The sequence below is a fragment of the Bufo gargarizans genome, chromosome 1, assembly GCF_014858855.1.
Source record: "Bufo gargarizans isolate SCDJY-AF-19 chromosome 1, ASM1485885v1, whole genome shotgun sequence".
NCBI lineage: Eukaryota > Metazoa > Chordata > Amphibia > Anura > Bufonidae > Bufo > Bufo gargarizans.
In genome coordinates, this window is record NC_058080.1 from 139,366,442 (window position 1) to 139,394,146 (window position 27,705).

At 43.0% G+C, this 27,705-nt stretch overlaps 1 protein-coding gene across 2 annotated transcripts in view; it reads left to right on the forward strand.

The window, feature by feature from the left end:
• DCUN1D4 (defective in cullin neddylation 1 domain containing 4) overlaps positions 1–27,705 on the forward strand; it is an 82,184-nt gene that overhangs the window by 28,753 nt on the left and 25,726 nt on the right. For both annotated transcript variants that reach the window (XM_044299024.1, XM_044299033.1), the window contains exons 2-6: positions 7,141–7,211; positions 7,376–7,415; positions 12,385–12,499; positions 15,098–15,189; positions 24,330–24,400. In XM_044299024.1, the coding sequence (XP_044154959.1) occupies positions 7,141–7,211; positions 7,376–7,415; positions 12,385–12,499; positions 15,098–15,189; positions 24,330–24,400 (389 nt within the window). The remainder of the gene's footprint in view (positions 1–7,140; positions 7,212–7,375; positions 7,416–12,384; positions 12,500–15,097; positions 15,190–24,329; positions 24,401–27,705) is intronic.

Consider the following 27,705-nt stretch of genomic DNA (forward strand, 5'->3'; position numbering starts at 1 on the left):
TGTGGTGGAAAGCCCGAATTAGATTTACCGGTAATTCAGTTTCCACAAGATCACCACGACGGCACGTATATTCCCTACCCTTTATTAGGTTTTCTTGGGAGGTTATGAAGTAATACCCTCTCGACTTGTTATGTTTTTGTTCTCACCACTTATTTCTGTCTCTGTAATTTTGGACACACTGGTGGTGGGAGGGGGGGATTTAAACCCTCTCTCTGTTCCTGCCCCTACAGAGGTCAGGGGTCAATCTCCTCGTAGCCGTCGTGGTGATCTTGTGGAAACTGAATTACCGGGAAGTCTAATTCCGGCTTTCATAGTCATGAAAATAAAGAAAACTCTTTGAATGAGAAGGTGTGTCTAAACTTTTGGTCTGTACTATATATAATGTATATATTTTTTTTTTTTACTCCGTTCATTATGTGGTAAAACTGACTTGTGATCTTCATTCTCCAGGTCAGTACGAATCCGGCGATGCCACATATGTATACTGTTGCTTGCATTTTGATGCTGAAAATATTTTTTTTTTTTTAAACTTGAAAATCATTTATGTACTTTTTATTATTATTTTCTAACCCCTATAACTTTTTTGTAGTTGTGTGCGGAGCTGTGTGAGGGCTCATTTTTTGCGGGACTTTTAATTGATACCATTCTGGGGTGTGTATGACTTTTTGATCACTATTTTTTTGGGGAGGAGAAGCGACCAAAAAAAGGGCAAATTAGCCATTTTGACCCTTTTTTTTTTTTTTTTTTTTTTGCTTCACCTTTTTCCATATGGGATTAATACTTTTTATATTTTGGGCATTTATGCGATACCCATGATGTGTATTTTTTTATTTATTTTTTGTAAATACTTTTATTCATTTTTTTTTTTTTTTTTTTTTTTTTTTTTTTTTTACATTTTGTTCTAGTTCCCATAGGAAACTAGAACAAGCAATCATTTGATTGCTATTATCATAGACTCCAATGGACTTGCATTGGAATCTATGATGATTTTACTACTTTTCTATGGATCCCTATTACAGGCAAGGGCTCCATAGAAAATACTATACAGCAGCCTCCTGTCATTCACAAAAACAGGGGCTGCTGCACACACGCTCCGGCTCCTCCGATCGCCGTATGGGGGAGCCAGAGCATAACCGGAAGCGTGCGCTTTCAGTTTCTAGTGTGCTCAGATGCTGTTGTCAGGTTTGACCATGGCATCTGAAGGGTTAAATGTCTGGATCAGCAGACCTTATCCGTGGGTGTCTGCTGTAAGAAACGGCAGGCACCTGATTGCTATGGCGCCTGCTCCACTCAGACTCATGATTCAAAGAATGGGGGCACATCAAGGTTAAGAAAAGAGTGCTGGCGCACGGTATGTAATACACAATGTGATTCAAGGAAAGGGAAAGAATACTGAGATAAAAGCCGCACATCTAAAAAATTTATCAAATTTATTTAAAGCAACAGGAAACAAGTTAAAATTATTGTATACAATATATCGGGGCCATGTAAACCCATTACACATGCCACACTGACTCACCACAAAAGCATGAACATACCCCCACATAAATGGATGTATAACAGTTTAAAGTGCATGAAATCCATCAACAAAATAGAAAGCTGTAATACTTATCATTCAAAGTAGCATAGTGGGGCTGTGCGTGGTGGTCAGGAAAGAAGCCCAACGCGTATCGCTAGGCTCTGCTGGCTTCCTCAGGGGTGCTCCACTCAGACTCAAGACTCCGACATGTGACATACTATTACGTCACATGTCGGAAAGGGGTTAAATGTGCCTGGAGTTGTGTGGCATTCATCATCTGGTTCTGCAGGGCATTGTTTACAGTGAAGTGGTCATCAGTGTGAGATGTGGCCATAGGACGTACACTACTATTGCCTTTCTGTGACTCCTCCAGTCTCTGTATCTCTGCTGATGACACTGTAAGCTCAGTGGCCACATACGTCTGAGAACATCCTGCTTCAAGCCTCGCCATGGCGAGGATACTGTTGATCAATTGTTAGGTGTCTTTTTGGTCTCATGATGTCAAAATGTGAACAGAATGATGAGGAGGACTGTATAAATACCAATACTAATTGAACTAGGAAATTTATTGGGCGATTCATGGATCAAACACATGTTGTGAATTTTGCCGTTAAGGCTACTTTCACACTAGCCTAACAAGGAGCTTAGGGTACTTTCACACTAGCGGCAGCCTTCTCTGGCAGGCTGTTCCGGCGGGTGAACAGCCTGCCGGATCCCTGCTGACGCTAGTGCATGTGTGCTGCCGGAGGTCTGCTCTGGCCCCATTGACTTTAATGGGGGCAGCCCGGGCAAACATGTGGAGCTACATAAATCTGTCTACCCCTGATGGCAACTCTGATACCCCTGGTTCATAAAATTGGTAAGCATCACTTGTGCCAATTTTACCAGGGCATATGCATTCATTTATATGAATGGTTGGCATGACACGTTTTATCTGTACAGGCCAGTGTGGGGAAATATATAGCTAGACTTCCAGAGATTAAAAAAGTTGTTCCAGCAATGTGCCATCCCTGATGCAGCATCACTTTGTGATTGGCTGGGGAGTGTGGATCAAAAAAGTGACGTCTGAACCTACAGCTTCTCCCAAGATCTTAACTGGTCACTGCAGGGGTTAGCAGGTAGACTGGCGGCCATTAGCAGATCAACTAGTGCGCTTCATTTTGGAAGGCAGTTATCCAGTTGAACACCCCCTTTTAAAGGGCTTCTGTCACCCCACTAAAGTGATTTTTTTTTTTGGGCTAGTGAAATTAGTTATATTGCGATATATGACAATATAATTGTGTTACTTACTTTGATCCAGCAGTTTCTGCAAAAAACGAAGTTTTATAATATGTAAATTCGGTCTCTACCAGCAAGTAGGGCGGCTACTTGCTGGTAGCTGCTGCAGAAATCCGCCCCCTCGTCGTGTTGATTGACAGGGCCAGCCGGGATCTCCTCCTCTGGCCAGCCCTGTCGGCATTTCAAAAATCGCGCGCCTGTGTTGATTCGGCGCAGGCGCTCTGAGATGAGGAGGCTCGTCTCCTCAGAACTCCCTCAGTGCGCCTGCGCCGATGACATCACCGAAATAGAAGACGTCATCGGCGCAGGCGCACTGAGGGAGTTCTGAGGAGACGAGCCTCCTCATCTCAGAGCGCCTGCGCCGAATCAACACAGGCGCGCGATTTTTGAAATGCCGACAGGGCTGGCCGGAGGAGGAGATCCCGGCTGGCCCTGTCAATCAACACGACGAGGGGGCGGATTTCTGCAGCAGCTACCAGCAAGTAGACGCCCTACTTGCTGGTAGAGACCGAATTTACATATTATAAAACTTCGTTTTTTGCAGAAACTGCTGGATCAAAGTAAGTAACACAATTATATTGTCATATATCGCAATATAACTAATTTCACTAGCCCAAAAAAAAAAAAATCACTTTAGTGGGGTGACAGAAGCCCTTTAATTAGGATTGTGCACCCTTGGGACAGTTATATAGTCTAAACAAGTAACTTCATGAGTAAGGACATCTGTACTTTGTAATGACTAAAGTCTTATGGCTGATAAAAAATAAAATAAAAAAATATGTCCATGAGGTTCAACCAAGGGATGCGAAAGTATGGATAAACGTTAGAAGATAGTTTCAATCTCATGGATTCCGCTGTTTGGGAACCCATTTTGCGAAACAGGTGCAGACCTATTCATTTTCAATGGTGCCTGAATGTGTTGTCCGGACCCGCACAAAAATTAGAGCATGTCCTATTCTTGTCCGCAATTGCGGGCGATAAAAGGCATTTTCTATGAGTGCCGGCAATGAATGGTCCGCAAAATGCGGAACGCACATTGCTGGTGTCCGTGTTTTGCGGATCCGCAAAACATACGGCCGTGTGAATGGATTCTTAGGGCTCATGCACACGACTGTATATCTGATCTGTGTGCTATTGGCATTTTTATTTTTTTATTATTTTTATTTTTTTGGGATAGCGCACTGACCAATTTGTTTCTATGTAGCCATGCAAATCTCTTTATTTTTTGCTGATCCATGTGGCCGTTCTGCTAATTTTAGAGCCTGACCTATTCTGGCCTGCATTGCGGAGAAGAGAAGCCATTTCTATTGGTGAGAGTGAGAAAAATGCGGAAGGCACATGAAAGGTATCTGCGGTTTGCAGATGAATATGCAGACACTGTCATGTGCTTGAAGCCTTAGGGTACATGCACACGTTCAGGATTCATGTGCGGAGAATCCGCACTGAAATCCGCAGGTGTTCGCAGGCAAATCTGTGCGGTCAATCCGCATTAATTGGTGCGGATTCGGTGCGGATTTTCCGCATGCGGATTTCACTAAGTGAATGAAGAAAATCCGGTCAGGAAAAAAAAAATTAATTGACATGTCGCGGATTTTAAAATCCGCAGCGCAGGTCAAAATCTGCGCGGAAAAAATCTGCATCGTGTGCATTGAGAATTTCAAATTCTCATAGAATACAATGTACATGACCTATGGTGCGGATTTTCTGCACGCAAATCCGCGTGCAAAATCCGCACGCAATCCTGATCGTGTGCAGGGGGGCCTAACAGGGAATCTGTTACCAGTTTTATAGTGTCCTAACTAAAGGTAACATAGACGGATGACAGATCCTATTAGCAAAATGCTGGGTCACTTCCTGTAATTGACTCAGCCATTTTGCTAAAATCTTGTATTGAACAGCTCGAGTGCATGCTAATGAGGGGGGGTGGCAGGTGGTCAGTGTTGCATCCGTGAAGCTGTCCTTGTTGGGTCCGTGTGTCCATTTTTTGCTGTCTGTGTTGCATTTGTGTTTCACTGACCTTTCACTGCTGAAAAATCATTTTCAAAGAATGTCTTCTTAATGATCCGTGAAACATGGATGCAACACGGATGGCATCCGTGGTTTTCACTGACCCTTAGACTGTAACGGGCGTGATGGATCCGTGAGCAATGCACAAAATAGAGTATGCATCCGTGCTAAAAACACTGACCAACGGATCGTGCTAAAACACTGGTGTCTGAGTACACACATTAAAATGGATAGAGACTAGAGATGAGCGAACTTCTGTTTTAAGTTCGGCGTCTAAAGTTCGGGTTTGGATTAGCGGAGAATCCCGATCTGGTACCGGATATGGATTCCGACTTCCGTTGTGGTCCGTGGTAGCGGAATCAATAATGGCCGATTATTGATTCCGCTACCACGGACCACAACGGAAGTCGGAATCCATATCCGGTTCCAGATCGGGATTCTCCGCTAATCCAAACCCGAACTTTAGACGCCGAACTTAAAACAGAAGTTCGCTCATCTCTAATAGAGACGTGTGCTGTCCGTGGAGAACACATACAGCACACGTCCATGAAACACTGACGTGTGAATGAGGCTTTACTTGTGGATTTTCATGCGGACTTGACCAATTCTCACTCTTTGCATTACAAATGGTGAAATCCGCACAAACGATTGACGTGCTGTAGATTACAAAATCTGCACCGCAGGTCAATCTCTGTGCAGCAAATGTTTGCACCGTGTACAAGAGATTTTGGAAATCCTATGGATTAGGCTGGCACTACATTACACTGTGGACTTTCTGCATGAAAAGCCATGAGAAAAATCTGCAGGTAAGGCTACTTTCACCCCATCGTTATAAAATTCGCTATTGAGATCCAGCATAGGAGCTCAATACCGGAGGAAAATGCCTCACTTTTGTTCCCATTCATTGTCAATGGGGACAAAACTGAACTGAACACAATGGAGAGCACCAGAATGCATTCCGTTCCATTTGGTTGTGTGCTGCAAACAGCGTTTTTGAGTGCGTCCTGGGATGCTAAGCAAGATCTGTCATGACTCACAATGCAAGTCAATGGAGACGGATCTGTTTTCTTGGACACAATAGAAAACAGATCCGTCCCCTATTGACTCTCAATGGGATTCGTGACTGATCCGTCTTGGCAATGTTACAGATAATACAACCGGATCCGTTCATAACTGATGCAGATGGTTGTATTATCAGTAACTGATGCGTTTTTCCTGAACCCTGCCGGATTCAGTAAAAACGCTAGTGTGAAAGTAGCCTAATATGCACAGTGTGCCTATATCCTAAATGCGCCCGATTGTGTATATGAAGCCTTACTCTATATTTTTCAAAATTACGCCACAGCCGATAAATGAACACAGCTCGGAGGAGTTATGACTGTTACTTTACGCTCTTCACAGTGGAATGGAAAAAGGGGTTAGGCCGAATGCACACTGACGTGAGCGGTCCGTGGTATACCGGCCTGGCATCCTGCTGACAGCAGGAGCGCACGTCGTCATTGGTTGTTATGGCGCCGTGCGCTTCATGCCGCCGCTGCACTACAGTAATACACTCGTATAGATCCTACCAGTGTACTACTTTAGTGCAGCGGCGGTATAAAGCGCACGGCGTCATAGCAACCAATGACGCCGTGCGCTCCTGCTGTCAGCAGGATGTTAGGCCGGGATACCACGGACCGCTCACGGCCATGTGCATTCGGCCTAAGGCTCAATTCACACGTCTGCAATTTCGTTCCGCATTTTGCGGAACGGAATTGCAAACCCATTCATTTCTACTACCCGCACTTCCGGGTCCGCACTTCCGTTCTGCAAAAAAATAGAACACGTCCTATTCTTGTCTGCAATTGCAGACAAGAACAGGCATATTCTATTAGTGCCGGCAATGTGCGGTCCGCAAAATGCGGAACGCACATCGCTGCTGTCCGTGTTTTGCGGATCCGCAAAACACGTTTTTGGACGTGTGAATGGAGCCTCTGAAGAGCAGACTCCCTTAGCAGGACCATCTCAGTCTGTGCCTGTGCTTTGAAAGATGTACAGATGTGCCGACAGTGCCGCAGTTCATTTCTGTTTCCTGCTTCCTTTAGGCTTGATTCACATGACTGCGCTTGGCCCGGTAAGCGCTGCCCGTGTGTCCAGGGGTGCACCTAGCCTTTCTGCTGCCTGAGGCGAAAACTGAAACTGCGCCTCCCTCCCCAATGCCAATTTCCTAACGTAACCCCGTTGCCACAATGAAAGCGCTTACAATGGTTTCAACACACAATGGTCGTCCTGGAGCCAGTTAATATTGTAACTTCAGGGACCACTATATAACTACTTCTCTGATTTTTATCAAACAGATTTTCAACTGAACTCTCATCTATCAACACTGGCAAATATTCACAAGATATACCACACACTCAACCGGCTGGTAAGTGCAGGATATTGGCGTGACGAGATGTTGGAATAGTGACATGCAGTTTATTAATGAAAATCTGCCGATCTATAATGTGCATAGTCTTGTGGTTAAACACCTATTCATTGGAGCATATTACATAAGCCGGCTAAATATTACATTTCATATCCCATGTACAGAATTTGACAGAAGACGTGGGTCAAGACGATCACCAGACAGGTAGACAATTGCATTCTAATGTCCTTACTTGTATTTCGGCCTTATAGCTGAAGACGTTTTTATTCTAATATATTGATAAGTGGGAAGATAATCTTGTATAATAATGTTGGGCTCTGTTCACACTAGTGTAATGGTTTCTGATGGTAATGAATCTATTACAATTAGGATGTATCTATTGTGCAACAGATCCCATTGACGCTATTTTTGCCATCATAAAGAAATAGAATCTTAAAGTAGTGTATATGTGAATGGGCACTCATACATCAGGAATCACATAAGAACAATAAAAATACAATTTATTTGATGCTGAATACAATAATCAATACTAGATAACATGTAATAAAAAAATATATTCAATGATCGTTAAGCTTGTACCAATAGATTGATGGTGATCTGATACACTGCCCTTGAATTAGCTTGTATACCCTAGTATTGGGCAACCTCGGATGGTACAGTGTGACGGTATCAATAAACTATTTGGGCAGTGTACGGGATCAGCCAGTTAGCTAGCATATACTGAACAATATATCAGAAGTCTATGAATCGACAATATATAAAAATTAAGGGTAACGTCGCTATGCTCTGTAGGAACCAACCGCTATGGTATTCGGGTAATTGGGATTGCCAATTATTCTAGGATGATCATGTTATGTCCATCATACAGTGAAAAATAATATGGCAATTACTTATCACCCATAGTACAATAGAGAGGAGGTGATAGAATATTCCAAAAAATTGTGAATTCATATAATGATGTATTCCAAAAGCGTCTCTATTGTAATTGTATCAGTTTTGCTTATTTATTAATCCAAATGTTCTATTGTGACAGTTTTGCTTAAAGGGGTTCTACAGTTTGTTTTAACTGATGATCTATCCTCTGGATAAATCATCACCATCTGTGTCGGACCCCGCCGATCAGCTGTTTGAGAAGGCAGCAGCGCTCCAGGAGCGCCGCAGCCTTCTCACTGTTTACCGCTGGCGCAGTGACGTCACAAATAGTATCAACTCGCCTGGGCGCGGCTAAGCCCCATTCAAGGAAACAGAGTTTAGCCGCGCCCAGGTCAGTTGATACTAGACATGACGTTACTGGGCCAGCGGTAAACAGTGAGAATGCCACGGCACTGCTGAAGCGCCGCTGCCTTCTCAAACATCTAATCGGCGGGGTCCCGGGTGTCTGACCCCCGCCGGTCAGATGCTGATCTATCCAGAGGATTGATTATCAGTTAAAACAAAGTGCAGCACCCCTTTTAATCACTTGTTCAAATGTTCTCAATGAGACTCTATAACAATTACAGGGGTTATTCCTAATGCTCTATTCTTTTGTATATGTTGTACTCACTGTTGTGAGATCTACATCCATCTGTGGCGTCCCACGTGGTGATTAGGCTGGTAAGCTTACCTCCATTGGTGTGGTGTAGAAATACGAGAAGAGGTTAGTAATTTCTTACGTAGATTAGTTGCTGTGAGAGTTCCACATCTCGTATCTCCCAATCTGTTGTGAATTAGTATGCCGCTCTGATTGTATGCGGCATCCCCGATATCTCCGCTGACTGTTCTATGGATTGCCGAGTATAGTCTGCGTGCACTCGGCGTCCCACGTGTCCCGGATTTTTCAGACACTTGTAGTGAGGATCAGCTGGCTATCGGCTCCTTCAAGATCTAGTTGTGTCGCCCGGGCTTGTATACCTCTATCTCCTCTGTTTTTCAGTGAAGCGCTTCACAAATTTTTCATTATAGGGTTATGTACCACATCAATGGATATTCCCCATAATGTTCACGGCTTCTATGTCTGATTTGCAAGTGTATAAAGCACGCCAAAACGCGTTTCGGAGTATCTGCTTACTTAATCAGTGGTTACACTTGCTATGAAAAGACAGCTGGGTTTTATACCGATGCATCTCAAGATATATAGAAAAGTTGGACCGGATTTTGAAGTGTAAGAGTCACAAATCGTGGTTTTTATGCGATTTTTATTTTATTTTATTTTTTTCTCGATACTCATGCGTTTTTTTCTATGTAGTATGTATACCAGCTGTAATATACTTTCAATAGCTTATATTGAGCCACACATGTTGCTTTGCTGTTATAATTGACTTTCAACATCACATATAAATAAAGAAATTGATAAAGCGACCATATAGATATAAAATCTCTAAAATACTGGAAACAATTAATAACACAAGACATTGTATTTCACATTATTCTAAGTACATCAAACCGAAGGGTACTCCAATACAGCTTATTCTAAAGTATGGCATATATGTGATAGAGAAGTATACAGGCCCTCGACCAAGGAGGGGTCGCAGTGTGCTGATAAGCAGCCGGACTGCGATCCCTCGTCGGCAGGGGGCACCCACCCTTTCAAAGGAAACCGAAGATCTCCAATTCAGCATTCAGACCCTCTGGTAAGAGGCTGCCAAAAAATCCATCTGGATTCCGCTCTTGACATTCTTGCAATATGGTCACCCCCCTCCAGTGACGTTCTACTTGTACTAGTGCCGCAAAAGTAAGGCCCTTTGGGTCTTTATTATGGACTACTTTGAAAGGTTTGGTCAGGGAGTGCTTCTTATATCCATTCTTGATATTTTTTATTATGTTCTGCTACTCTGACCTTCAGGGGTCTTTTTGACCTGCCAATGTATTGTTTGGAACATGGGCATTGGATAATATATAGAACATTGGAGGCATTACACGTTAAAAAATCTTTGATTTCAAAAGGAATTCTGTGTCTAACTAATTCTGGTTGTCTTTTTAGCAAATTATGCATTTCTACAATTAACTGTATACAGCTTTCACATCTGTGGAAGCCACTCATTTTTAACCACTTTTGTATAGATTGATTATTCTTTTTAGGGTGTCTGATAGAAGGGGCTATTTTTAAACCCATTTTTGGGGCCGTTGTATATACCATCTGCGGCAGCACAGGTATTATAGGTCCTATTACCTTATCTTTTTGAATGTAGTGCCAATGCTTTTTTATAATCTTTTCAATTGTCTTGAATTGTGCATTATAGGGCAAAATTATGCGACAAGTTTCTTCTTGTTTTTTTATCAATTCTATCTGGGTTTGTTGCCTTTTTTTGTTGCAAAGAAGGCTTTTCTGTCCATTTCTAAAACTTTTTGTAATGCATTGTCTATCACTTTCTGAATAATTTTTGATCTGGAATTGTTCCCTCATTTGGATAGCTTCTTCTATCTATTGGTACAGTTTATTTTAATTCTGCGGAACTGTCCAAGAGGAATGTTGAGCAGCCATCTTGGGTAGGTGGCAGCTTGAGAACAGAATGGAGCTATTCCTTGCAACGGATTTCTGATATTTATTTATTGATCCTCATTTGTAAATCTATAAATTCTGTATGTTTGTTGTTATTGGATGAGAAGAGAAGGTTGTATTGGTTCTTATTGATCTCATCCCAAATTTTTTTGTCATTTTGATTCCCCATTTTGCCAAAAATAGATAATATCGTCTATGTACCTGTTCCAGAGCACCAGATCCGTCCCCAGCCTGGGCGCGCTTTTGGAATACATAATTATATGAATTCACAATTTTTTGGACTATACTATCACCTCCTATCTATTGTACTATGGATAATAAGTAATTGCCATATTATTTTTCACTGTATGATGGACATAAAATGATCATTCTAGAATAATTGGCAATTCCAATTACCCGGATACCATATCGGTTGGCTCCTACAGAGCATAGCGACGTTATATCATTAATTTTTATATTTTAATATATTGTCGATTCATGATTCATGACTTCTGATATATTGTTCAGTATATGCTAGCTAACTTGCTGATCCCGTACACTGCCCAAATAGTTTATTGATACCGTCACACTGTACCATCCGAGGTTGCCCAATACTAGGGTATACAAGCTAATTCAAGGGCAGTGTATCAGATCACCATCAATCTATTGTTACAAGCTTAACGATCATTGAATATATTTTTTTTATTACATGTTATCCAGTATTGATTATTGTATTCAGCATCAAATAAATTGTATTTTTATTGTTCTAATGTGATTCCTAATGTATGAGTGCCCATTCTCATATACACTACTTTAGGAATCTATTCAATGTGACTAGGGTGCATCATTAGTTTGGAGCACCATTACATCATCAGGAAAAGGAGAGACGTCCTTTAAAATCTATATATTTGATAAATAAATAGAAACCTGATGGAACTTTCCCTAAAGGTAGTTTGGACAGAGTGTTATCCTAAGGCCTCATGCACACTCGCGTATTGTGGTCCACAAACCACAGATCTGCAAGATACGGACACCATCTGTGTGCTTGCCACATTTTCTCACACCCATTACTAGAAATGGCTATTCTCTTCTGCAATACGGACAAGAATAGTACATGTTCTAATGGACATACGGATGCGAACAACACATGCATGACATCTGTGTGCGGTCCGTTGTTTTTTTAAATTTTTTGCGGACCCCTAGAAATGAATGGAGCAACACTGGAAAATGCCGCGCTCTTCCACAGGAAGCCAGGAGCCCTAAAACTAGGACTAAGGATCCGCATCTACAGTGATCCGAAACCGGTCGATTTTCTGCATTGCTGTATGTTGGTTTTTATCTGCACGGGATTGAATAAAGCCTCAAGTATTTTTCAGTGAAGCTGGACCATCTTTCTTTCTTTTGGGATCCTAGAAATGAATGGATCCATGTGCCAGGGAAAATACCATTGTGTGCATGAATCCTTACAGTAAGAATAAATATCTATTAGCTTTAGATAGGAATCATTATATCGGATTTGTTGCAGACTTTATTAGAAATGTAATGGTCATATGACTCCATTTGCTGAAGGAGCCTAAAAGCCTTTTAATAATGTCTGACAATGGGGACCTGGCTTATTTTATTGTTGTTAGGATATATAGTGCTATAAGTGGGTAGTACGCAACAGTCATATAGAGAAATTAATAAATCTGAATGTTCTCTATTTTATTTTTCCAGGAAGTCTGCGTTCCTGCAGCACCTCAGACTGCTTTACTAAAACTATGCCCCCACGAAAAAAGAGGAGACCTGCTGCTGGTGATGACCTGTTGGCTAAGAAAAGTAGACATGACGGGTAGGAGAATAACAGCCATATAAATGATGAGAACATTTCTAGCTCTTAGTTCTGTTACTTAAGAACTATCATAAATTCCATCATCCGTATCATATACCAAACTATTACGGCTCATGCCTGTACTTTACCGCCTCTCGGGCTGGTTTCAGATGGTGTCACCCCAATTTTCACTATTAAACAGGCTGACATTATAGATGTGAAAATGTCACCTGAATATCTTTTATTTGAGTATGCCCCCGTTTTCGTGTAATTTTAACTTTTTATTATATGCAAATGAGCCTCTAGGAGCAGGTGGGGGCGTTGCACCTGCTCCTAGAGGCTGCGGTCGCCAACCTCATTTCCATGCCCTTCTGTCTTGATTGACAGGGCCAGGCCAGCGTTGGTTGTCCTGCTGGCCCCTTTTGCCGTGTAAATCTCTCGCCTGCGCCGTCCTGTTCAGTATTCGGCGCCACCCAACTATCAGATGGGTGGCGGTCCCAGTGCAGGGACCCCCACTGATCACAAGAACAGGGGTCCTATATACCCTGTGGAGCCCCCTGAAATGGACCAAGCTGCTGGTCGGAAAAGCTTGCTGCCGACAGAGGCTTATCTATCACGAGGCAAACAAGGCATTTGCCTAGGGCGGCACTTGCCAATGGGGCAGGCAAAATGCCTTGTTTGCCTAGTGATAGTAAAATGTGCCAAACTTTTTTTCCCCCTTTTTGTCCGATGCTTGACGATCAGAATCCGATCCTTCACTATGAGCGTCGAATGACCCTCCTCCTGACCTCAGGTGTTCCGGAATTTTCACCTACCAGATATTTTTTGCTACACACGTCACTTCCGGTAGTGACGTGGGAGGTGTGTCTCTCACCTCGGCTCCTGATTGGATCTGCCGGGGGTTTGTCGGCGCTGGCGCGGAGGATTCCCCCGTAGCGTGAACGCGCCGAAGGTAGAAGAATATTTCGGCCCACTGCGTATGCGCGAAGCCACGATTTTCTGCTACCTTCGGCTCCTACTGCGCCTGCGCTGAGCCGTCTTTTTTTTCGCGCATGCACAGTGGCCCGGAATAATCGCAACACAAGCGGCAGCCACGGGAAAAGTCTCTACAGACCTCCCTCCTCACACAGTCACAGAACAGAGTTGGCTACTTCGCCTGACTCCTGGCCTGCCCTGCGAGGAATGTCCAGGTCCAGTCCAGGCAGAGGATCAGGAGTGAGTGAGACGAGAGTTAAAAAGCAAATAGTGCACTGTGAGAGTGAGACTCATAAATAAAGGTGGTATGTCAGACTGTCTATGGTGGCCCTGGCCTCTCCTTGAGGCTGCCCCTATACAGACTGTATGGGGCAGCCTCAAGGAGAGGCCAGGGCCACCATAGACAGTCTGACACACATGCCACCCTTATTTATGACACAGTGCAGAGTGCACTATTTGCTTGTGGCAGCCCCCATACAGTTTAGTGTCTCCTTGTGGCTGCCCCTGGCCCCCGCCCCCCCCATACAGTATAACATCTCCTTGAGGCTGCCCCCATACAGTATAACATCTCCTTGAGGCTGCCCCCATACAGTATAACGTCTCCTTGTGGTTTTTTTTCTTTAAAACTGTTATTTATCGCGATACTTTTCTTAATATCGTTATGCAAAACCGGAAAGGGTGGAGCCTAAATAGGAAGGGGTGGGGTTTACAGAGGAAGGGGTTGGGTTTACAGGGGAAGGGGTTTTGCCATGACAGGAAGGGGTGGGTCAAATTTATATTAGTGGGGTGTCCGAGTTTAGTCTCGCCTAGGGCAGCACAAAACCAAGATACACCACTGGCTGCTGCTGCATTTATTTCTGTAGGAGCACCAGAGATATCCGAGCGCTGTACTCGGCTATCACCGCAGCATAACAAGCACAGGCCGATTTACATGAGTAGGACTTAGGAGCACATAGCCATATGACCAATGAACATTACGTTACTGGCCCAGGTAAGGCCACAGCATTCAAATAGCAGATCAGCAATTTCATATGGAAAGGGAAAAGATAATTTCTATTGCTGCATCTGTAATGACCCGATCTATTAAATTATCTCACACGGTGAACATCATTAAACAATCCCCAGTAACAGAATTTATTTTTTGCCACGTCACCTCCCAGAAAAAATTATCTAAAGGTCCCCCCAAATTATTATTTTTTTTAAAGTCATACAATACATTAGAAGTACTCTAACTCTTAAAAATGCAACTCTTCCTTTTCCTTTTAATGACTTGTAATCAGTTACCTTTAACATGAGGCAGAAAAAGCTTGTTTTACTTGTCAGGCTGTGTTCACACCAGTGCTACAGATTCAGGTGATCTGCTCCTCTAACGGAGCAGAACATTGAAGTTACCGGGGGCACCGGAGCCATCATATATTTGTAACAAACATCACGTGCCCAACTGACTAGTGGGATCCGTCAGGTTTCTGTCAGAAAATGAAAGATTTTACTGCATATAACATTACAGTATGCGTTCCCATATATATATTTTTTTACACTCTGAGATGGAGGCCCTTATTTGACCAGAGCCTTAGTTCAGCATTTACAGTAGACTAGGCTTTGCTAAAACTGAACATAATCTTCCTCCTACGTTTCACCTTTCAGAATGTATAAGAAATACGACTCTTCCAGAATAAGAGCAGAGGACGAAGCTTTTTCAAGCAAGAGGTGCCTGGAGTGGTTTTATGAATATGCAGGTATGGTCCCAGCAGTTAATGCTGTTTTATATATGAAGTGGAAATGATTTTCTGATGTGTCATGTAAGACAGATTGCAGAGCTGAAAAGTAGCAGCGCCTCCTGCTCTGGCAGACCTGGCCCATTCAGTTCTTGTACCGCCATATGATGTGTGACTAGACACACAGCGGTCGGCCAGCTTCTTTTAATAAGGAAGTTGCTTTTATGAGAAGACATTGACGTTTGCTGCAGAGTAGTTTTCAATGCTAACCCTGCTTCAACTAAAGGTCAGATGACTGCGCTCAGTACTTCTAACTGTAACACCAAGTGTGCGGGTCTGGCAGTGTGCATATATGTATGCTTATATATTTAACCCCTTCCCGACATATAACGTAATAGTACGTCATGGCGACAGTTGCGTTCCTGCATTTTGACATACTATGACGTTATGGTGGTCAGGCGAGCACCGAAGCGGTGCGCGCCTGATCCCTGCAGGGGCCCGGCAGTCTTTAGCCGGGCCCCTGCTGTATCCGCTGGCATCGCTGTACATGCCGATGCCGGTGGATTAACCCTTTCTATGCCGCGATCAGCGCTGACCGCGGCATAGAAGGGATTTGCGGCGGGTGAGGGAGCCCATCGGGTTACCCGATGGGTGGCAAGAAGGCAGCCCAATGCCGTGGAGATCCAGGCCTGGTCTTCTAGGCAACCTTTTAGTGTATGACTCAGTGTAATACACTAACAGGCAATGCATTACAATACAGATGTACTGTAATGCATTGCAGAGGAAATCAGACCCCCAAAAGTAAAGTCCCATAGTGGGACAGAAATAAAGTTTTTAATAAAATAAAAAAAATGACGTTTCAAGTAAAAGAAAAAAATGCCCCTTTCCCCTGATTTTATCTTAAAAAAATAGAAAAAAAAACCACACATATTGGGTATCGCCGCATCAATAATGACCGGCTCTATAAATATAACATGATTCACCCCATCCGATAAACACCTCTAAAAAAATTTAAATTGTGCAAAAAAAAAGCAATTTTTTTGTCCCCTTACATCACAAACTCCAAGTGATCAAAAAGGCGTATGCCCTCCAAACTGGTACCAATAAAACAAAACCTCATCCCGCAAGAAAAGAGCCCCTATCTAAGACAGTCGCCCAAAAAAAAAAATATATATATCTGTCAGAACATGGAGACACTGTCTAAAACATCATTTTTTGGGGTTTCAAAAATGCAATTATTGTGTTAAAGTAAAATAAATTAAAAAAAGTATACATATTCGGTATCGCCGCGTCCGTAAAAACCAGCTCTATAAAAATATCACATGACCTAACTCCTCAGGTAAACACTGTAAAAAAAAAAGAAAATAAAAACAGTGCTAAAAAAGCAAATTTTTTTTTGTCGCCTAACATAATTTAAAGTGCAACACCAAGCGATCGAAAAGGCGTATGCCCCCCAAAATAGAACCAATCAGTCATCTCATCCCGCAAAAAATGTCTTGGGTAGGGGCTCAGTCGGTCAAAAAAAAAAAAACTATGCCGCTCAGACTATGGAGACACTAAAACATCATTTTTTATTTTTTTTTGTTTCAAAAATGCTATTATTGTTTAAAACTTTAAATAAATAAAAGTATGCATATTAGGTATTGCCACGTCCGTAACAACCTGCTCTATAAAAATATCACGTGACCTAACCCCTCAGGTGAATGCTGTAAAAATAAAGTGTGCCAAAATAACCAATTGTTTTGGTCATCTTGCCTCATAAAGTGTAATAATGAGTAATCAAAAAATCATATGTACCCAAAAAGGGTACCAATAAAAAAAAGTCAACTCTTCCTGCAAAAAATGAGCCCCTGCACAAGACGATTGGCAGAAAAATAAAAAATGGCGTTCAGAAAATGGAGGCACAAAAATATATATATTTTTTTTTCAAAAATGCTTTATTATGTAAAACTGAAACAAAGAAAGTAGACATATTTGAAATCACCGCGTGCGTAACAACCTGCTTTACAAAAATAGCGCATGGTCTAACCTTTCAGATGAACGTTGTAAAAAATATAAAATCTGTGCCAAAACAGACATTTTTTCTTGCTTCACAAAAAAATATAATATAGAGCGATTTTAAAAATCATATGTACCCCAAAATAGTACCAATAAAACTGTCACCTTATCACCTAGTTTCCAAAATGGGGTCACTTTTGGGAGTTTCTACTGTAGGGGTGCATCGGGGGGCTTCAAATGGGACATGGTGTCTAAAAACCAGTCCAGCAAAATCTGCCTTCCAGAAACCATGCGGCGTAAACCGCAGAATCAAGGTAATAAGTTTTTTGTTTAGCTGTTAACCCTCGATGTGTTAAAGAAAAAATGTATTAAAATTTTTGAGTACCTTGAGGGGTGTAGTTTCTACAATGGGGTAATTTATGTTTTTTTTTTATTATGTAATCCCTACAAAGTTACTTCAGACCTGAACTGGTCCTTAAAAAGTGGGTTTAGAAAATTTTCTTTAAAATGTTCTTAGAATTCTAAACCTTCTAATGACGCCAACATAAAGTAGACATATGGGGAATGTTTAGTAATAAATATTTTATAAGGTATCACTTTCTGTTTTAAAAGCAGAGAAATAGAAATTTAGAAAAATTTGGGTCAATTTGGGATTTTTTCATTAAAAAAAGGTGAAATATATTGACTCAAATTTTGTGACTGTCATGAAGTACAATGTGTCACGAGAAAACGATCTCAGAATGGCTTGGATAAATAAAAGCGTTCGAAAGTTATTACCACATAAAATGACACATGTCAGATTTGCAAAAAATGGCTTGGGCAGGAAGGTGAAAACTGGCCCGGGGTAGAAGGGGTTAAAAATGGTAAAAGCCATACTCCCTCTCACTGATCCCCTGCCACTGCTGTTCTGATGCTGCTCTGGTTCTTACTGTCCTCCGCTACCTGGTCCTGGCTCAACATGTCATAATTGCTAGGAGATACCTGCTCAGCAAATCACTAGAGTGGATCTTAGGCATCTCCTGACATTTCCTACGAGCCAAGTGAAGGAAGTGGAGGGCAGCTGGGAGAGGAGCAGAGGCGGAATGGCTTTTGACTTGAGATCAGTAGGGGGTGGGGTGGGTGTGGCTTTTTTTTTTTTTTTTTTTCACCCGCTGCAAGGTATGTAAACAAAATTTTCTGGAAACCCCCTTTAACCCCTTAAGGACCGGGCTCATTTTCACCTTAAGGACCAGGCCATTTTTTGCAAATCTGACCAGTGTCACTTTAAGTGGTGATAACTTTAAAACGCTTTGACTTATCCAGGCCATTCTGAGATTGTTTTTTCGTCACATATTGTACTTCATGATACTAGTAAAAAAAAGTCAAAAAAATTAATTTTTTTGCATAATAAAATACCTAATTTACCAAAAATTTGGAAAAATTAGCAAATTTCAAAGTTTCAGTTTCTCTACTTCTGTAATACATAGTAATACCCCAAAAAATTGTGATGACTTAACATTCCCCATATGTCTACTTCATGTTTGAATTATTTTGGGAATGATATTTTATTTTTTGGGGATGTTACAAGGCTTAGAAGTTTAGAAGCAAACCTTGAAATTTTTCAGAAATTTACAAAAACCCAATTTTTAGGGACCACTACAGCTCTGAAGTCACTTTGCGAGGCTTACATAATAGAAACCGCCCAAAAATGACCCCATTCTATAAACTACACCCCTCAAGGTATTCAAAACTGATTTTACAAACTCCGTTAACCCTTTAGGTGTTGCACAAGAGTTATTGGCAAATGGGGATGAAATTTGAGAGTTTCATTTTTTTGCCTAATTTTCCATTTTAACCCATTTTTTCCACTAACAAAGCAAGGGTTAACAGCCAAACAAGACTGTATCTTTATTGCCCTGACTCTGCTGTTTACAGAAACACCCCATATGTGGCCATAAACTACTGTACGGCCACACAGCGGGGCGTAGAGTGAAAGGTGCGCCGTATGGTTTTTGGAAGCCAGATTTTGCTGGACAGTTTTTTTGACACCATGTCCCATTTGAAGCCCCCTGATGCACCCCTAGAGTAGAAACTCCATAAAAGTGACCCCATCTAAGAAACTACACCCCTCAAGGTATTCAAAACTGATTTTACAAACTCCGTTAACCCTTTAGGTGTTGCACAAGAGTTATTGGCAAATGGGGATGAAATTTGAGAATTTCATTTTTTTGCCTAATTTTCCATTTTAACCCATTTTTTCCACTAACAAAGCAAGGGTTAACAGCCAAACAAGACTGTATCTTTATTGCCCTGACTCTACTGTTTACAGAAACACCCCATATGTGGCCATAAACTACTGTACGGCCACACAGCGGGGCGTAGAGTGAAAGGTGCGCCGTATGGTTTTTGGAAGCCAGATTGTGCTGGACAGTTTTTTTGACACCATGTCCCATTTGAAGCCCCCCTGATGCACCCCTAGAGTAGAAACTCCATAAAAGTGACCCCATCTAAGAAACTACACCCCTCAAGGTATTCAAAACTGATTTTACAAACTTTGTTAACCCTTTAGGTGTTGCACAAGATTCAATGGAAAATAGAGATACAATTTCAAAATTTCACTTTTTTGGCAGATTTTCCATTTTAATATTTTTTTTCCAGTAACAAAGCAAGGGTTAACAGCCAAACAAAACTCATTATTTATGGCCCTGATTCTGTAGTTTACAGAAACACCCCATATGTGGTCGTAAACTACTGTACGGGCACACGGCAGGGCGCAGAAGGAAAGGAATGCCATACGGTTTTTGGAAGGCAGATTTTGCTGGACTGGTTTTTTGACACCATGTCCCATTTGGAGCCCCCCTGATGCCCCCCTAGAGTAGAAACTCCATAAAAGTGACCCCATCTAAGAAACTACACCCCTCAAGGTATTCAAAACTGATTTTACAAACTTTGTTAACCCTTTAGGTGTTGCACAAGATTCAATGGAAAATAGAGATACAATTTCAAAATTTCACTTTTTTGGCAGATTTTCCATTTTAATATTTTTTTTCCTGTAACAAAGCAAGGGTTAACAGCCAAACAAAACTCATTATTTATGGCCCTGATTCTGTAGTTTACAGAAACACCCCATATGTGGTCCTAAACTACTGTACGGGCACACGGCAGGGTGCAGAAGAAAAGGAATGCCATACGGTTTTTGGAAGGCAGATTTTGCTGGACTGGTTTTTTGACACCATGTCCCATTTGAAGCCCCCCTGATGCACCCCTAGAGTAGAAACTCCAAAAAAAGTGACCCCATTTTAGAAAGTACGGAATAGGGTGGCAGTATTGTTGGTACTAGTTTAGGGTACATATGATTTTTGGTTGCTCTATATTACACTTTTTGTGCGGCAAGGTAACAAGAAATAGCTTTTTTGGCATGTTTTTTTTTTTTGTTATTTACAACATTCATCTGACAGGTTAGATCACGTGGTAATTTTATAGAGCAGGTTGTCACGGACGCGGCGATACCTAATATGTATACAATTTTTTTTATTTATGTAAGTTTTATACAATAACTTCATTTTGAAAACCAAAAAATTGTTTAGTGTCTCCATAGTCTAAGAGCCATAGTTTTTTCAGTTTTTGGGTGATTATCTTGAGTAGGGTCTAATTTTTTGCGGGGTGAGATGACAGTTTGATTGGCACTATTTTGGGGTGCATATGACTTTTTGATCGCTTGCCATTACACTTTTTGTGACGTAAGATGGCAAAAAATTGCTTTTTTTACACAGTTTTTTTTTTTTTTTTTTACGGTGGTCACCTGAGGGGTTAGGTCATGTGATATTTATATAGAGCCGGTCGATACGGACGCGGCGATACCTAATATGTATACTTTATTTTTATTTATGTACATTTTACACAATGATTTTATTTTTGAAACCAAAAAAAATCATGTTTTAGTGTTTCCATAGTCTAAGAGCCATAGTTTTTTCAGTTTTTGGGCGATTATCTTGAGTAGGGTCTCATTTTTTGCGGGATGAGATGACGGTTTGATTGGTACTATTTTGGCGTACATGCGACTTTTTTGATCACTTTTATTACCTTTTTTGGGAAGTAAGGTGGGCAAAATTTCAATTTTCTCATAGTTTTTATTTTTTTATTTTTATGGCGTTCACTGTGCGGGGAAAGTAACATGACCATTTTATAGATCAGGTCGTTACGGACGCGGCGATACCTAATATGTGTAGTGTATTTTATTTTTTTAATTTTTATTCAGTGATAAATGTTTTTTTTTTTTATCTTAACTTTTTTCACTTTTTATTTGATTTTTTTGACCCAGACCCACTTGGTTCTTGAAGATCCAGTGGGTCTTATGTCTGTAAAATACAGAACAGAACCTATATTGGTTTCTGCACTGTATTTTACTTACACTGAACAGGTCTATGCTTTCAGCACAGATCTGTTCAGCACCATGGACAGCAGGACGCCTGATCAGGCGTCCTGTTGCCATGGGAACCTTCCCCGTCTGCTCAGTTATGGTCAGAACTTCGCAGACGGGGAAGGGTAAGGACGGGGTTCTGGGGGGGCTGTCTGGGGGCTCTCTCCCTCTTACTGTTAACCTTTTCCATACAGCGGTCCGTACGGACCGCTGTATGGAAAGGGTTAAACGGCTGACATCGCATCAACGATGTCAGCCGTTTATACCAGGGTGCCAGCAATGTGCTGGCACCCTGGTATACCCACTGTACACCAACGATTATGCAATGGGAGGCGGGCGGGGGATCGCGATCCCGCCTGCCGCACCGCCCGCCTCCCGCAACGCCCCCACTGCATGCGACACCCCCCCTGCACCACCCGCCGCCATCAAATCGTGCAGGGGTGCAGGGGGGGGTTAACAATATTGATTTCGGGCACTCTGAAGTTTCTGATCCCCGCGGTCAGGGACCGCGGGGATCAGAAACGGCAAAAAGCGCAGCAAACCGCAGGTCTGAATTGACCTGCGGTTTTCTGCGATCGCCGATACGGGGGGGTCAAATGACCCCCCCTGCGTTGTTACGGGATGCCGGCTGAATGATTTCAGCCGAAATCCCGTTCCGATTAACCCCAGCGGCGCCGGAATTAAGATTTTAAGTTAGGACGTACCGGTACGCCCTTGGTCCTTAAGGACTCGGGAAATAGGGCGTACCGGTACGCCCTATGTCCTTAAGGGGTTAAATAGCCCCTTAAAGGAATTCTGTCACCAGATTTAACGCTATTAAGCTAGCTGACATTAGCGATGTGCTAATGTCAGCTAAACCTAACTAGCCTATTCCTACTTTTATCTATGCCCCCATTACGCCAGAAATCTAAGGCCCCCTTCACACGGTGAGTTTTCCGCACGGGTGCAATGCATGAGGTGAACGAATTGCACCCGCACTGAATCCAGACCCAATCATTTCTATGGGGCTGTGCACATGAGCGGTGATTTTTCATGCATCACTTGTGCGTTGCGTGAAAATCGCAGCATGTTCTATATTGTGTGTTTTTCACGCAAAGCAGGCCCAATAGAAGTGAATGGGGCTGCATGAAAATCGCAAGCAAGTGTGGATGCGGTGCGATTTTCACGCATGGTTGCTAGGCGATGATCGGGATGGGGACCCGATCTTTATTATTTTCCCTTATAGCATGGTTATAAGGGAAAATAATAGCGTTCTTAATACAGCGTTCGTAAATTAGGGATGAAGGGGTTAAAAAAGAAAAATGTAACTTGCCTCATCCACTTGTTCGCGCAGCCCAGCGTGTCTTCTTTCTTCTTCTTTGAGGACCTAGGAGAAAAGGACCTTTGGTGACGTCACTGCACTCATCACATGGTCCATCACCAGGTCCTCAAAGAGGAATGAAGACGAGCCGGGCTTCGCAAACAAGTGGATGAGGTGAGTTAAATTTTTTATTTTAACCTCTCCATCCCTTATTTACTTAGCATTCTGTATTAAGAATGCTATTATTTTTCCCTTAAGGGAAAATTAATAAAATCTACACAACACCGCTCCCAAACCCGAACTTCTGTCCACTTCCCGCGTCCTATCCGGCCCTCACACGCGACGCCCGTGTAAAAGAGGCCTAATTTTTATATAATGCTAATTAGCCTCTAGGAGCAGGTGGGGGGTTGTTCCTGCTCCTAGAGGCTCCGTTCTCCCACCTTTGTCGCCTCCCTCCAAGTCCTGATTGACAGGGCCAGGCAGCGCTCGCATCTGTCTGCCAGCCCTGTGCTGCGGTGAAATCTTGTGCCTTTCACCATTTTGCGCAGGTGCGGTGAGGAAGCTGGCAGCCTGCGAGGTTCTTTCCCTCACCGCGCCTGCCTGCGCTGAATACTAAACGGCGTGAGATTTCACCAGAGCACAGGGCTGGCAGACGGATGTGAGCGCTGCCTGGCCGTGTCAATCAGGACTTGGAGGGAGGCGACAAAGTTGGGAGAACGGAGTCTCTAGGAACAGGAACAAGTCCCCCCCCCCCCCCCATTGCTCCTAGAGGCTTATAGGCTAATTAGCACATTATAAAAGTTAGATTTCTGGCATAACAGGGGCATAGATAAAAGTAGGACTAGGCTAGTTGGGTTTAGATGACATTAGCAATGTGTTAATGTCAGCTAGCTTAATGGGGTTAAATCTGGTGACAGAAACCTTTTAAACTGAGTTTCTTATTATGGAAACAGTCATGGGAAATACCTATTTAAAGGGAATCCGTCACCTGTAAAATCGAAATCGGTCTAGGCACAATGCCTTAGCTAATCATTCCCCGCTCCGTCGCTTCAATTCCAAGAAAATGCAAATTATGACTTCAGTGCACAGAGGGCAGGTCTGAGCTACTCGGGGCACCTCGGCTCCTCTGCTCTACTTTGCTGGCCAGCCCCCTTCCACTTGATTGAAAGCGCCAGATGAGATGATGATTCAGACGCCTGACCTGTAAGTGTCGAGGAGAATGGTAAGTGGCTCAGGCCTGCCCACGGTGCACTTAAGACATCATTTGCATATGGATTAAATAGTATTTTCTTGGAATTGTGGCACCAGATTGGGGAGAGAGAAGCATAGATGTAATTAGCTGAGACAGCTCTACCAGGCATTGCACCTAGTCTGATATAGATTATACAGGTGACAAATTCCTTTTTAATAAAAGCATTTGTGACACCAGAATTTCTAATAAAAATGGCTTGTTTCTCTCTACAGGAACTGACGACATAGTAGGTCCAGAAGGCATGGAGAAATTTTGTGAAGATATTGGTGTTGAGCCTGAAAATGTAAGGCTTCCTTTTTCCTGTAATTTACCAACAGACATTCATGTATACAAATGAGTGCAAATAAGCTTTTATTGTAGAGGCTATCAAATGGAAACCAATTTAGACATGATGGGCAGGAAAATATGCTCTTTTATAATAATAATAATTGAATAATTCTAACCCAATGGGTAAAGGGATGTTGCTTTAATTATGGCAGCTCTGATCAATGTGGCCTTCTAGGGCTTGCGGATGTTGTAAGTATGAGGGTTCCCAACCTAGGACTCTTCTGTGGTCCACATTCACGCAACAGTATTCTGCAAACACCAGACGTGGAACCTACAGAGTGAGGAAATAGTTCTTCCGGTCGGCCCGGTTCTGCGGCCTAGTAGGCTGCATCTTCCAGAGTGTTTGGGGAACTGTGCTCTGAGCGCGAAACTTTGCGCCTGTAGCTTTGCTCCACCAGCTACCCACCGAACTCCACCCCCAACCTTCTACTTAACCCCTTCCTTGCCTCAGCACTTCTGTTGCTGGGGAAAATAATTATTTATATACGGGTTGATAGCATTGGGGCTGTGTGTCAATTTAACAACTATTATTATTAACCCTTCAGTCTTATTTTGGGCAAAGTTCCACCGCCCATCGGTAGGCAGAGGTTTTGTCACTACAGCTGGATACATACGTCCTATAGCACTCTTTCCAAGGCGGTATACTTCCACTACCGCTGGATACTACACTCCCTGTAGCCACTACTGCCGGATACTGTACATCCTGTAGCATTGCCCCTTTCCATAGGCGGATTAAATGCACTTCCACTGGATATTGTACATCTTATAGCATTACCCCCTTCCATAGGCGGGTTAATTGCACTTCCTCTGGATACTGTACAGCCTTTAGCATTTCCCTCCTTTCATTGGCGGAGTACTTGCACTACCGCTGGATGCTGTACAGCCTGCAGCATTACCCTCCTTCCATGGGTGGAGTAATTGCGCTTTCACTGGATACTGTACAGCCTGTGGCATTACCCCCCTTCATAGGCGGAGTCCTTGCGCTACCACTGAATACCGTACAACCAGTAGTATTACTCTCCTTCCATATGCAGAGTCATTCTACTTCTACTGTACAGCTTGTAGTATTACCCTCCTTAGGCGGAGTGTTTGCACTACCACTGGATACTGTACAGCCTGTACCATTACCCTCCTTCCATAGGCGGAGTACTAGCACTACCACTCGATCCTATACTTCTGGTAGCATTGCCCTCCTTCCATAGTGGGTGTATTTGCACTTCCACTGGGTACTGTACATTTTGTGGTATTACCCTCATTCCATAATGGGACTTCCACTGGATCCTATACAGACTGTTGCATTACCCTCCTCCTTTAGGCAGAGTAATTGCACTTCCACTGGATACCATATGTCCTGTCGCATTACCCCCTCCGCAGGCGGAGTAATTGCACTAATTTTGGATATCGGCGTTCCTGTCGGATTTCCCACTTCTATAGGTGGAATAGGGCACCACAACTGCATACTGTAGATCCTGAAGTGATTACCCTCCTTCCATTGGAGGAGTAGTTGCACAACCAGTAGTACTTGCACTACCAGTGGATACTGTACCACTACCACTGGAAACTTCCACCCTATCCCATCTCCGTCTTTCTTAGGTGGAGTAATCGCTTGAACAGTGACTACTCTTACTTCTTCCTTGTTGCATTGCATCCCATTCCAGGGGTGGTCTATTTGCTAGACACCGTTCCGACAATCGCCTTATCCCCCGTCATAGGTGGTCTTTTGGCACTACCACTGGATGCCGTGACTAGTTTCACACTATATACCCTTCCTCGGGTAGTCATTGTACGGATTGATTTTGGGTGCCTACGTGGCAGCCTCTGTCTTCCCAGGGTGTTGATCCACGACATGCCTTTCCTCGTGCCTCTAATTTTGTTGACTTTTTTTATTTATTTATTTTCCTTGGCACGCTCGGCGTCCCTACTCGTTCAGTAGGTGGAGCGTCTGCATTGGTTGCCAGTTTTCTTCCTTCTCAGGTGAAGTATTGCGCTAGCAACAATTCATGTTGGCTACTGCTGTTTGACATAATTTGCAGACGGAGTCTCTTCTCTAGAGAGGCTATGGGTGCTGGTATGGCCTCCCCCTATGAGGCAGTCCTTGCGGTGGCTGTAGATTTTTTGAGCTACTCCTGTTCTGTGGCTACTACTGTGTGAACCCTTCCCAGGGGGAGTGTTTGCGTTCTTCCTTCAAATGGTTACAGTTACTGCATTCTGGCTTTCATGACGCATTGTCAGTGGGCGCAGCACCGGTGGTTCTCACCACATCCCCCTTCTTCCACGTGGAGTATTGACCCTGGCGCTTTGTGCGGTTTATACAAAACATGTCTCCTTCTAGGGTTAGAACTTTGTCGCTAATTGTAGCTGGGCTTGGGTCTACATTTCCTTCCCCCACTGTGCTCATGTTCTGCCATCCCTGGGTGCGGTGGATCCGCCAGGCATGGTATGTATGGTGTTCCTGAGGCAGTGGCTGATGGGTACACTTATTCTTCATGGCGCTGGTCTGGCTGTTTTGTACATTCCACATTCTTTTCCTCTTTAGGCGGGGTTGTTCCGCAGTGGCAGTCGATGTCTGATGGGTTTATACATCCTTCATGTTTTCAGATATCTCCGTTGCTTTTACCTGTCCCCTTGGCCTAGGTGTTTTTTTTTCTTTAGCTTCTGGTTAGGTCTGCCAGTTCAGGCAGCCTTCCTTAGGTATCAGACTGCTTCTCTACTCTCTTGTTGTGGAGCTTACGGTCCTCTACATGACTCTGCTTATCACATTGTCCTTCTCCCTTGAAGAACATTCTTATGAGGCAAACCCCTTGGCCGTAGGTCTGAAGGGGAAGTTTTTTTGTTCCCAGAGGACACTTTTCCTACCAGGTTACTCCCCAACTTTTTTGTGGCTTTTGGGTCTGTTCCACTGCCCTGTTCCACATCCAGGTTCTCTAACCCTGACTTGTTCGTCATGTTCCTGCTGGAGTGTTCTTCTCTTCTGGCAGCCTGCACCCCTACTTTTTCCCCCATGGGGGGGGGGGGGGCAAGATTTGTCACATCTGCAGTTCTGGCCCTTTGTATCCAGACACCATTTTTTGTTTTTTTTCTTCTTATGCCATGTCGTAACTGTTGATCTCTCTAGGGTGTTTTTTTTTCGGGGGGGTCGAATCCTTGGGTGTCACTTCCTTAGAAGTCTCCTGGGTCCAGGCTCTGTTTTCTATCTCCGGTATATTCTGCAGTCTCTCTGTTTGTTCTGGCGACTAATTTGTTTTTATTCTTGTCCATCTG